A 13,698-nucleotide genomic window follows, 5' to 3' on the forward strand; every position below is an offset into this window, starting at 1 on the left:
CTGTGTGCACGTGTGTCATATAATAAATTTGATAAAGTGTTAAATGGAAGAGCCAGGGTAGTTGTACAGAGCTGTACTGATCACTTGGTAAGACTGATATATACATTTTAACACAAGAACAAAGGAGTATCTCACACAAGATCTACATATTGAGAGAGTATTCTGCATATACTACCATTTCACTAGGAGGATCTTCAGGCCACTGGATAAACACATCTGAAACATGGCTTTGAGTTCAAAAGCATTAATTTTATATGTTTTAATATGTGTCTTAACATGTAGCATCCAGAAGCTCTGGTGTTTGTCAGGACCTCATTGTGTCAGGTACTGCATAAAAGAAAAACAGCATACTTGCACAAAAGAAGTGACCTTTTAAGCACAGGAGAACTAGATACAAACAGGAGAAGGCAATGTAACAGTAAGACATCACTGATCAGCATGACTATTAATCACAGTACATTGACTAACACATTTTTGTCAAGCTTCTTTAGTAAGCTAAACAGTAAGACCAAATTAAGGCAAAAGATAATGCTGGAAATTTTTGAAGGTCAGACTAATTATTCAGTTGCTACTTATTAAGAAACATTTTGATTCTCCATTGATTTATATTTAATACATACACATAGGATTGTGAGATACCATAGGTTGGAAGGGGCGTTAGTACATCATCTAGTCCAGTCCCCTGCTGAAAGTAGAACCAGCTCTAAGATTACACCAAGCTGTTCAATTGAACAGGTTAGACCAAGTTTAGCTAGTCAGATCTTGACAACTTCCTTGCAACCTCCAAACATAGACTGCATGGTCTCTCTGGGCTTCTGTTCCAGTGGTGACTGTCCTCATGGTGAAAAGATATTCTTTATATCCAGTCTGAACATTTCAGATTGCAGAATGAACGAGTCCCACTCCCTCAGCCTCCTGTCACAGGGTGAGTGCTCCAGCTCTCTGAGCATCTTGGCTCTCTGCTGAACTTGTTCCAGTCAACCAAAACGTTTCTTGTACTGGTGGGCCCCAAACTGGACACAGTAGTCTAGATGTGGTCCTAAAAAGTGCTGAGTAGAAGAAAAATCACTTTTCTTGATCTCTGGCTGTGCTCATCTTAATACTGACCAGGATGCTGCAGACCTTCTTTGCTGCCCACTACACTCTTGGTCATATTCAGCTCCCTGTCTAAGTAATTTGAAGAACTATGCATTTGCTTGGAACCTGCTCTTCAGTATTGGGCTAGATTAATGCTTTTCCGTGAATGACTGTTTATATCAAATCCCATGACACTAATTTTGTTAGCTAAACATGAAAAAGTTAAAATACCACTGGAACACTAAAGAGGCTGATTAGCTTTAAGATGTTACCCAACTGGTATGCAATATATGAAGTTTTCAAATGGCTGAGTCTGTTTTCTTAGCATGGAGATCATGGGAGAATTGATCCTCTGGAGACATGGATGAAGATTCTCACCAATAAAGCTCCTTTTCCCCCCCCCAAAAAAAAAATTTTACTATGTGGTTTTGAAAATCCCAGGTCTCCTAGGAAAATGCACTAGACTGGTGACTAGGAAGCATTTTCTGGGCAGTGAAGTCATGTTCTGTATGGAAGACTGAGCTTTTTGAGAGTTACCTGTCTGTTTGTACTCAGCTGGGGTGGGGCTGCAAATGAAAATTTCCAAAGGTATGTTAAATCAGGCTGTAACTTGAATTAACAGTACTTACAAGCATATTGCCGCAAGACATATCCAAGATATAAATATATGCAAGCATTTACTGTTGAAATTGTATCATTCTTAGAAAAAAAAATACTTTGTCAACAACATTTGAAGCACAATTATCTAATTATTAAAAAAAAACTTTATTTTTTTTCTTCCCACCTTCATAATTTCTTTCATTCTTCTTTATAATACTATAATCATCCTCTTTAAGAGTATAAGCATATGCACACCACTATAGTTGCTGGTCACTACCGGTTATATTAACTGTCTTCTTCACAATGAGGAAACTGCCATGAGCAACATAGTCTAAGTCTGGGACGAAGTTCTCAGACCTGTTGCTGTTCCAGATGTCAAGATGATTCAGATATTAATGGTAGGCTGACACCAGTTCACAAGCTCAGTATATGCTAAACCAAAAGAATAGGGAAGAGAACATCTTTATTAGAATTAGACAAATAGAAAGGTCTGAATTTAGGCCATTATTTCAATGCCTGTTGCACATAGACATGTATGAGAAAAGTCAGAAATGGGACTTCCAGAATCCAATGAAAAGATACTTTCAGGATTGCCATTCCATTCTTACTGTATTTATGTGAAAATACAGTAATGCAGAAGCAGTCAGTTTACTAAAACACAGGTTATCTGATGGAGGAAATGGCCACCTGTTTAAGAAATGGCTAATTCAAAAGGAGCCACAAAACACCTAATCCATGTGCTATCAAACATCAGAGGCTACAAAACCAAAACCTGGGTATTCCCTTTCCTGGAAAAAAAAAAACAACAACAAAACTATAAATAAGTCAGAACCTGAAACAGTACTGTGCTGCAAGCTGTTAGCAAGAGAGAGGTCAGAGGCATCATAACTAAGGAAAACTCTCTTACGATTCTATGATCACATCACACACCATACAAAGTTGTAGTGGTTAGCTGGATGATAATAATCCTTGTCAATCTGGCAAGGGCAAAAAAAGCCCTGACTGTAGAACTTGGTGATACGCAGACAGTCAAAAGAGATGATTCTTCCACTATGTTTAGCCTTGGTGCAGCCTCAGCTTGAATACAGTTCAGGTCTCCACAATATAAACAGGATGTTAAGGTCCTTAAAAGTATCCAGAGGAGGGCAACAAAGCTGATAAAAGGGGCTGGAGGGCATGCCCTATGAGGAGAGGCCGAAGATCCCTGGTTGTCTAATCTGGAGAAAAGAAGGCTGAGAGATCACCTCGTTGTGCTACAAATTCCTGAGCAGGGGAATGGAGAGGGAGGTGTCGGTCTTTGCTCCCTGGTGACCGATGACAGGACGTGAGGGAATAGCACAAAGCTGTGCCAGAGGAGGCTCAGACTGGACATTAGGAAACATTTATTTACCGCGAGGGTGGTCCAACACTGGAACAGGCTTCCTGGTGAGGTGGTTGATGCCCCATGCCTGTCAGTGTTCAAGAAGCATTTGGACAATGCCCTCAATAATATGTTTTCATTGTTGGTTAGCCTTGAAGTGGTCAGGAAGTTGGACTAGATGTGGGTCCCTTCCAAATGAATTGTATATTAATTTCTATTTCCATTTCCGTTATTTCTATTTCTATTTCTATTTCTATTTCTATTTCTATATTTCTATTTCTATTTCTTTCTATTTATTATTTCTACCTCTATCTCTATCTCTATTTATATATTTCTATTATTTCTAATTTCTATTTCTATTAATTCCAAGTATTTTAGCAGACATGACAATTAGGGGATAATGTTATGCCATTAACACAGCAGTCTATTGGACCACACATACTGTCTCTAGTAGTAGTAGCTAAATTCCAGTGTTTTGATGAAAAGTGCAATAATAAAAGAAAAATAGAAGACAAATCATGCACTGAAGGGGAAAATCTCTCTTTATGACTGCCTGGTGTGATCAAAGAGCCTCAAAACATTATATCAAAACAGTATAAATAGATGTGCTATTTTGTTGTTGTTGTTGTTTGTTTTATGTTTTTAAGCAGCTTTGCTCATAGTAAATCTCTACATACATACTATAAAATACTGAGAATTCATATCAGATTTTTAGTTTTATATATTAGGAATCTCTCATGTAAATATACAGCCCCTCCCATAAAACTTACCAAACTCCATCCTAAAACAATTTAGTTTTCCTTTCTCAAATACTGTGTTTAGAAATTTTTTAGAATGTAACTATTTTGAAGATCTGATGGAAAACATTGTTTAATTTACATTGTTATAATGTACATGATCCTAGTTGAAAGAAAAAAAAAAGGTAAAAAACCCAAACACAAAACTTCTGAACCCACTTAGTACCCCCCACCCCCCCATTGTTTCTATTACGAGAAATGAACCAGACGGTTATCTTGTCTGTACTCCTACAGCTTACATATTGCAGAGTATTTTATTATAGGTTTATTGCTAAGTAGATGTGAGGCTGTTTCATCACCTGTCATTTATCCCTGGGCGTATTTGTAAAACAAGGCAAGGATCTAGCTTAGAGTAACAGGAATTGCTTAGTAACAAAGTGGTAGATAAAGTGGTCTGTGTCTTGGGTGTATTTAGGAAAACCTTTAGAATGACTGTTGTCTGTTATTTTTGCCAGTGCCAGGGAATCTAGGGTGTTACAAAGACCATGGAGAGCCACCACCTTTGACTGGCACCAGCGAGACCTCCAATAAACTTACTATCCAAACATGCATTAGTTCCTGCCGAAGTCAACAATTTAAGGTGATTTATTTGATGTACATTTACAAAATGTTTTCAAAGACAAAACATTTATGCCTAGAGCCCTCTGTTGCCTTTCTTTCTTTCTCTTTCTTTCTTTCTTTCTTTCTTTCTTTCTTTCTTTCTTTCTTTCTTTCTTTCTTTCTTTCTTTCTTTCTTTCTTTCTTTCTTTCTTTTCTTTCTTTTTCTTTCTTTCTTTCTTTCTTTCTTTCTTTCTTTCTTTCTTTCTTTCTTTCTTTCTTTTTCTTTCTTTCTTTTTCTTTCTTTCTTTCTTTTCTTTCTTTCTTTCTTTCTTTTTCTTTCTTTCTTTTTCTTTCTTTTTCTTTCTTTCTTTCTTTCTTTCTTTTCTTTCTTTCTTTTTCTTTTTCTTTCTTTCTTTCTCTTTCTTTCTTTCTTTTTCTTTTTCTTTCTTTCTTTCTCTTTCTTTCTTTCTTTCTTTCTTTCTTTCTTTCTTTCTTTCTTTCTTTTTCTTTCTTTCTTTCTTTTTCTTTCTTTCTTTTTCTTTTTCTTTCTTTCTTTCTCTCTCTCTCTTTCTCTCTCTCTCTTTTCTCTCTCTCTTTCTCTTTCTCTTTCTCTTTCTCTTTCTCTTTCTCTTTCTCTTTCTCTTTCTCTTTCTCTTTCTCTTTCTCTTTCTCTTTCTCTTTCTCTTTCTCTTTCTCTTTCTCTTTCTCTTTCTCTTTCTCTTTCTCTTTCTCTTTCTCTTTCTCTTTCTCTTTCTCTTTCTCTTTCTCTTTCTCTTTCTCTTTCTCTTTCTTTCTCTTTCTCTTTCTCTCTCTTTCTCTCTCTCTCTTCCTTCCTTCCTTCCTTCCCTCCTTCCTTCCTTTCCTTTCTTTTCTTCCTTCTCTTCCATTTTTAAATGTTAAAATGGTCTAATGTTTCACTCCCACTCCCAGAGACCTAGCTCTCTCTCTGCATCCAGAGCAATTTGGGCAAGCAACCAATTAATAATAACTTGGATACCAGAAGAAAGTATGTTTGCTTATGCAGTTGTGATTGACAGGGTGCCCTAGTTGTGCTTCATTCCAGCTTTCTTTCTAGTTTTAAGTAGGATTCTAACAGATCAAACAAATAGAGTTTGTGATGGGACCTCTGACTGCTGACTTAACATACTTCTCCAAAGCATACATAATCTGCTGCCAGCTTTCTTGCTCATACAGCCTCCTGGTGTTGCTCCTTTAAATATCCCTCCCTTCCTTATGCATCTTTGTTGTCAAAGTTTGCAGGCATGGAATCAGGTTATGCCTGTTTCTGTGGCAATAATCCTGACTACTGGAGATACGGGGAGGCAGCCAGTACGGAATGCAACAGTGTTTGCTTTGGAGACCATACTCAGCCTTGTGGTGGGGATGGCAGAGTCATTCTTTTTGACAGTAAGTATTGAAACAGGCTGGGGTTTTCCCAAAGGACAGGCTTCAAATGCTGAACAAATGAGGGGAAAGGGCTTAAAGGCAATGAGAACTGTTGCACAGAAAACAGCAAAGCACCTAAATTCAGTGTAAAATAAAGCTGCTTTCCACTTACATATAAAATTCATTTCCATTAATAATGTGAAACAGATCTTCCAAGAAATGATGCTTGCTCGGGCAACTGACTCATGGTCCAGTGTCTCTTACTTCCCCAGAAGTGGTGCTGCCTCAGCTATCACAAACAGCATGTCACAACAAGACTTCTTCAGAACTGATCTTACCAGAGAGCAGATATGTAATCAAGTGACACACCTCAAATAAAATTTCCATCAAAATCAACTTATTTTTATGAAAACACTTTTGTTTTCCTTTCCAGACAAGACTTGCTATAACCTTGTTGCATAATACAAAGCAGTGTAATACAATTGAGATTGGGAGGTGTGTACAGCAAAAGTACAAACAAGTTAGGTTGCTGTTATGATCACCACTGATTTCATCATTTCTTATATTATGAAATCCTCCTTTCTACTACACCTTTCAGTAAACATACCAGCACCAGCTGTATAATGTAACTGGTTGACAGTGTGAGTACTTGGTTGTCTGGCTGCTGTACAGGCTTCCGGTTTAGTTGGGGGTACTAGAACAGTCCACAGTATGTACTGATACATCACTGCTTCTCAGATCTCAACTGCCTTTGGTGTTAGCTACCTCTAGCTACCTTTAAAGTCAAGTTATAAGTTTTCTGTCACTAAAAGCAGCATGATTTTCCAGCCTCTGAATACACAACTTTCCACCTCCTCACTCTAAAACTCTGGTTTCCATCTAGCAGGACAGAAAGATGTTTCACTTAGAGCAGGAATTAGTCATTCTACTCCCTCACTTCCAACTTCTCCCCAAGATATGAAAAGAAGTATTGGAGTTGTATATTGCTTTCAATATTGTAGTAGCACGTAGGTTCATACTGCTATATCCTTTGTTTCCTTCTGCTCTTGGCCTCCCAGATTTGTCATGGTTAGAGGTATCCTTCATAGTTTTTCTTTTCTGGAATGGCCAAGGGCTCAGCAAGGTGTTACCCTGAGCACCTGCATTGTCTTTTCTGGTATGAACCAGAAATGAATGAACTGGTATGAACCAGTTATATATTTTCTGGTATGAACCAGAATGAACTGAGAGAGGGAAAGCATTTTCATTCCATATGGGGAATGCTGTGCTTTGTGGAGCATTAGTCATTAGCATTCATAGTTAATATTGCTGGTTTGAAGAATGCCTTCTGGTTCGGTAGTTACAAACAGCACAGCCAAATATAACAATGCCTATAAGCTATTTGCAAATGATATCTCATTGTCAAATTTCAATTCTATCAATTCAATCTATTCAAGCAAGTCTGTCTACTCAATTAAATCACCAGCTCTCTTAGCTTGGAGTAAGTGCCAAACACAGATTCTCTATGGGGCTTTGTATCTCTGTGGGATCTTTCACATTCTTTCAATTCTTCTTTCATATTCTTTCAGTTTCTCTATGGGGTCTTTCATAGTGCAGCACTGAAGTGTAAGGTTTGTTGTTATGATCAGGCCTTGCTCCAGAAAAAAGTGAAGTGTTTTCACTTTATTTTCCAGCATACATGTTCTACTTTTGCTCATTCCCCCAACTCCCTTTTAATTTGTATTTATCAAAGCTCTTTCTGAGAGGCCTGTGAAAACTGAGACACATCAAAACACTTCAGTTCCTGTATTTCCTTTCTCACAGACCACTGTTACAGGACTTCAATTAGGCTTTCAGAGGGAATTCTATTTTGATCCTTCAGAACTTCAGGCTATGATATGGGGGAGTGATAACTCTGATCCAAACAATTTGGTCATGAAATAAATTATTATGTAATATATATTACATATATAATGTATATATGTTATATATATGTTATATTTTATATATATATATATCCCTTAAATACACAATATATATACAGCTGTACTGATATACTACATATATATGCATCAAGTCGGTTGGCATTAGAGTTTCTCTAGATTCATTGATGAATAAGTTTGCACTGGGAATCTGGACAGTTGTTAAGGAATATAAAAAGTCACTGGGCACATACTTGTTTGACTCTCAAGATAACACTAGCAACAAATTGAAAAGATTTTTGCTTAAACGTCATAACAGGCACTTGTTCATGTTACTTAGTGAAGGTATGGTCAAACTTTAGTTAGACAAGATCAGGAGAGAGAATGCTTAAAAATACATATAAAAGGTCAAAGAAATTATTAAGGAATTAGAGCATCATTCATATGGGGAGATCATTTGGCCTTGAGAAAAGAAGTCTTTGGGGCTTGGGGTAGGAGTTAATGTGTATAAATACCTGATGGGAAGGTGTAAAGATGAAGCCACACTCTTCTAAGTGGTATCTAGTGCATAGACAAGGCAATGGACACAAACTGAAATATAGGAAATTTCATTTAAACATAAAGAAAATCTTCTTCTTTTTCTTGAGGGTAACAGTGGAAAAAGTTGCCCAGAGAGGTTGCCAATCTGTAGCCTTGGAGACTCAAAACACAACTGGACAAAGTGCTCTCCTTTGACCTTCTTTTGAACAGGGGAATTGAACTCGTCTCCAGAGGCCCTGTCCAACCTCGGCTATCCTGTGAAGACTTATTTATTTTTTTTTCATTAAAGCTGGGAAAGGATTTAAATGAGTCAACACTGAGAGTTACTAATCTACCTATCTGTCTGATAGAAATGGGGAAGTCCCTGAATCAGTGATTTAGCTTTGATCCCAGTCCTGTAGGGGTGTGGGAAAAGGACCATACAAGGATAGTTGCAATATTCCATATTGATACTTAGGTCTCAGAGTAAGGAGCCAGGATGAATGTATCCCAAGCAATAATGTGAGTCTGAGAGCCATCTTTTTTGGGGTAGCAAGTATGTTCCATAAAGTCACATGAGTGTTAGAATCTTATAAGAGTACTAAAGTTGTGCATAAATAATGTATAACCTGCACTAGTTTCTCTTTTTTTATTTTTCTTGCTCTCCTCTTTGTTCTTCACAGCCCTTATTGGTGCCTGTGGAGGGAATTACACTTCTGCTACAGCTGTGATCTATTCCCCAGATTTTCCCGACACATATGGCACAGGCAGAGGATGTTACTGGACCATACAAGTCCCAGGAGCATCTCAAATCCACTTCAGCTTTGTCCTTTTTGAAATCAAAGATGCTACAGATATGGTGGAATTACTGGATGGCTATACCTATCATGTTCTAGCTCGTTTTAATGGCAAGAACCGTCCTCCCCACACCTTCAACATCTCTTTGGATTTTGTTATTTTGTATTTTTTCTCAGATGAAATCAATCAAGCCCAAGGATTTGCTATCAGGTATAGAGGTAAGAAGCTAACTTTGCTCTTTCTACATTTCAATATGTTATTAAAGCATGTAATTTGCACAGGAGATTTCTGAAGTGGCAAAAAAAAAAAAAGAAAAAAAAAGAAAAAAAATAATTTAAACCTCACATCCACAAGTTTTTAATCCATCTTGTTGCCACTGTTCAGTAAGTAAAAGCTTCTGCTAAAATTTCTCTCAATTTGGAATACTCCAGTCATCTGTATCATAAATATCAAAATTTACATTTTCAAAAAGTCAATCCTACACATACCTGCCTGTCAAAACAGGTTGGAAAATGGAAAAGAAGCTGGGGAAAAAAATGGTAGTCCATCTGCATCTTTGGTTCATCTCAGCTCTTTCCAATAATCTATTCTACTCAGCTATAAAGTCCTCAGGAGATCAGGAGAAAACATTTCAGTCCTTGAGTTGTACCTACTCTTATGACGAACAATTAACTTCCAGAAAAATTCTGAGAACCCTAACTTGGTGAAGCACACAATTTTTCTGGCATCAGACATAATATGATTATTGGAGTTCTCTGAGTAAACCAGAGGGAAGCATATGCCTGTTTACAAGCACAAAGTAATGCCCAATTACATCTGTTAAGAAGCTGTTTATATAATCACACTGTTTTGTTTTCAGCTGTGAAGGACAGTGTGCATCAAAACAAGATTACAATGAATCAGACCCTTTCAGAGAAGATACATGAACATGCAAATCTCAGCATCAATGCAGCTCGGTCATCAAAGATACTTTATGTCATCACAACCAGCCCAAGTCATCCTAGTAGCTCCATGCCTGGTAATATTACAAGGAAAATGTGAAAACAGGAAAATTTTGTTCTGTCACAATCTAGAATCATTATCACTTTTGCTTCCTCCCCCATTTTATCTGATCCACTGTGCCTCTTACTAATAGATGCCTGAAGAAGAATTTTCATGTAGTCTAATAATCACTAATTGCGCTGATCTCACTGCTTTTCAAAACTGACTTCTCAGCATAAATCATTTAGAAATAATGTGAAAACGAGTCTTTGAGAATGAAAGCATATCAGAAAGATATTTATTTACTTTGATTTGTTACTTACTTTGTGTAAGTAGTAAAACCAAATGGCAAGTGAAAGCAGCCTGCTTGCTAGAATCGGTTTCAGTGACCAGGGCATACTGTAGGGGTGGCAAAAGGTGCTGAAAAAAAGTGCAAGCGTTTACAGAGTCTGGAATTAGCCTGAATGCTAAGTGCAGCCCATTTATCCCAATTCACAAAAGCCAGAGCAAAACTACAGAGAGGGCTAGGCAAAAGTGAAGCAGGTTCATCTTTCAAGAGATGTCACTGAGAACTGTTATGTGTCTTGAGCTCATTTTCCAAGACATCCCTTCATTCAGGAGATTGTTAAGTTGCAAATAACTGAAGACCGGAATATCATTATTGGTCTCATTTATCTTTAAACTACCTTGGGCACCTGCTTTTACATATTGATGGAGTTAGACTTTGGTCTCTCTATGCACACTCTAATAGTTCTGTAATCCTGAAGCTATGTCTTCATTCCTGAAGTCTTGACTGCACATTAGCTGCAATACCCAAATTAGACAAATTATATACTGATATAAGTGTAACTCCTGACATTCCTGCATGCAGCATGGGTTGGAGACTATGGGAGTCAGAATGAACAAGTGATCTAATAATTTAAAAATATGTTCCCTTCCAATCTCAGTCTTTTAAGTAGTTCAGATGTTACACTGCGTCAAGCTATTCAAGTCCTGCTTGACCTGATGGTACCAAAAAAGACAACTAAACTGGAATGCGAAATACAATGCCCAAGAGCCTTCAGCATAAGGTAATAAAATAGGAGAGCACAAGTACTGATCAACTGTCTCAGTAGATTCTAGAAAGGAAAAAATAAACAGTGATTATTTTCATAATTACTGATATAAAACTAGGCCACCTGCTTACAAACATTAGAGTTACTATTGGCAGCATATATTCTAGTATATTCTTAGTCTGCTTTTTAATATTTCCTCTGAGTGAGTTTTGTTTACTTTCATAGGTATATTAGAAAATTTTATTGGTATATGCTTTGGATTTTTGCAGTTTTGCTTTTTTACAGGGATTAGTCCTCCATAGGAAAAAACACTCCAGACTGAGTTACACAGTTTCTGCCAGTTGTTTCCTAAAGGCTTAACGTGTCTTCAAATTACAGCTTTGAATAAAGCATACAAAGGCTATGTTTCTTTTCTGCAGTATACCTACTTTAAAAATTGTAAGTAAATGAATGCACTGAGAGTCCTCTCCTCTCCTCTCCTCTCCTCTCCTCTCCTCTCCTCTCCTCTCCTCTCCTCTCCTCTCCTCTCCTCTCCTCTCCTCTCCTCTCCTCTCCTCTCCTCTCCTCTCCTCTCCTCTCCTCTCCTCTCCTCTCCTCTCCTCTCCTCTCCTCTCCTCTCCTCTCCTCTCCTCTCCTCTCCTCTCCTCTCCTCTCCTCTCCTCTCCTCTCCTCTCCTCTCCTCTCCTCTCCTCTCCTCTCCTCTCCTCTCTCTCTCCTCTTCATTCCCTCTCCTCCTCCTCCTCTCTCCTCTCTCCTTTCTCCTGCTTTTTGTTTTCGTTTTTCTTTTTCAGAGTGGACAATATATAGTCTCACGGCACTGCTCATCCTAAGTGTTACAGCCATATTGGCAAAGATATTTCTCCACATTAGCATGAAGTAAGTGTGAAGCTCCGTACCAATTCTGGTACACCTAATTTCTCTGCATTATGATACTGTGAAACTAGTCATATTTAAAATCAAGTTATATGTTACATATTTGTATCCTCAATAGGATACTAATCAAGCACATTTAAAAAAAAAAATCTTCCCTGTTTGCTAGGGTAGCATCTACTTACTCATTCACTGAAATGATGGGTGAGTTTTGAACAAATCATAAACGTTGTGCTGTATTTACACACCACAAACTAACTTAAATATACAAGGACATGAATTAATAGTAATTAGTAATAGAATATGTACAGACAGATTAATTTAATTGCTTTCATTAGGGTAGCAACTATTATAGCGACAGTATGCCTTATTTGTCATTTGGTCCAAAAAGCAACCAACAAATCCTTCAAAAACTTATGCAACTATGTAACAAGTAGAAAAAAAAATACGGTCACAGACATAGAGGAACTCGTTAGCATTATCAGTGCAGCAATAATGCAAACGTACTAATAATAGCAGCTTCCTGTGCACCTTAATACTTATTGTGAACTAACTCTTGTTTCTTAGATCCCATCAAACACCATCTGCAAATGAAATGGAAGATTCCAATGAGGTTACTGCTGCTGGTGAGATCTGGAGTATATTTTACCAGCCATCCACATCAATATCCATCTTCAAGAAGAAGCTTCAAAGTCAACAAGATGATTGCAGTCCATTAGTGGGAAACTGAAGTGTCTTTTATTTTACAGGAACCAATCTTCTTAAAATCCAGGTGATTTAGGAATAATTACTTTTTTTTTTTCTTCCCAAACCCATACTTGTCTTCCAAAAAGTCAATTTCCAAAGGCCTTTGAAAGACTTTGCTTGATCTGCTGTTTTCTTGTGTATACTAGTGATGATGGATTTAATTGATGCAATAATTTTGAAATATTTGGTGCTCATCAAACCTGCAGTACTGTTAACTGCTGCCTTTAAACCAGTGCACTTAAAATACAAGTGAAAACCTGTAAAATTCAAAATATCTCACAACCCTGCGAAAAGTAATTGAATGAGTATCTGCAGGTTGAGGACTTTTTGTCTTCCTGTGTCACTGTATTGTATCAGGCCATTTTAGTCTCTTTATTCTCAAGGCTGAAGACAGAGGTAGATACTGATAACCTGTTCAGGTGCCACAGAAGCCAGAGCTTATTTGGCTTTAATGTAAACATCTCTAAATGTCACTATACAGTAAATTGGGAGTAAAAGACTGAGGAATTATTAGGCTGGTTGCCAATGCTCTATTTCTAGATTTTTCTGTTTCTACAAGCAGAGATACACAAACAAAAATCAAATCAAATTCAGGAGGCACACTCTCAATGGATCTTCAGCTGCAAATGTGTCATTGGACTAATTCTCACTGGGTCAAGGTGTGCATTACACATAAACAAATATGTGTGAGCAGTCAGATTCACCAATGGTTATGACGATTTTGCTCATAGAGTGTTCCTTTCAAAAACTATCATATGCCAGTCTGCAGTCCTGCATTAACTTTGGATGTGAGTTTAGGACTTCTTAAAGGCTTGTTCAAGGAAATTATAAATCAACTAAATTTTTAGATAGTGAGGCTAACACCAATTCTCACTCCAAGGTTAAAGGTATTAATCCCAGCAGCCTTAAATATTTACAGAGTTGTATTCTGCTGTCAACACCTATGCCAGGCTGTGCACTGGAAAACATACACAACAGTTGCCTTGATAACTAACTGTGCGAAGAAAGTGTTTCCCTGCCTGCAAAATTAAAACGGCACTGCGTTTTTAAGACTAATTATAGAAGAA

General features: G+C 37.4%; 1 protein-coding gene across 1 annotated transcript in view; it reads left to right on the forward strand.

Annotated features, from left to right (window-relative positions):
- Positions 1–12,951, forward strand: part of KREMEN1 (kringle containing transmembrane protein 1) — a 70,065-nt gene extending 57,114 nt beyond the window's left edge. The window contains exons 21-26 of the mRNA XM_083804551.1: positions 4,290–4,414; positions 5,628–5,781; positions 8,864–9,196; positions 9,838–9,996; positions 11,806–11,890; positions 12,452–12,951. Of these exons, the coding sequence (XP_083660677.1) occupies positions 4,290–4,414; positions 5,628–5,781; positions 8,864–9,196; positions 9,838–9,996; positions 11,806–11,890; positions 12,452–12,614 (1,019 nt within the window). The 3' untranslated portion in view covers positions 12,615–12,951. The remainder of the gene's footprint in view (positions 1–4,289; positions 4,415–5,627; positions 5,782–8,863; positions 9,197–9,837; positions 9,997–11,805; positions 11,891–12,451) is intronic.
- The last annotated feature ends 747 nt before the right edge of the window (positions 12,952–13,698 follow it).

Source organism: Anser anser, assembly GCF_964211835.1.
Source record: "Anser anser genome assembly, chromosome: 18".
Classification (NCBI taxonomy): Eukaryota; Metazoa; Chordata; class Aves; order Anseriformes; family Anatidae; genus Anser; species Anser anser.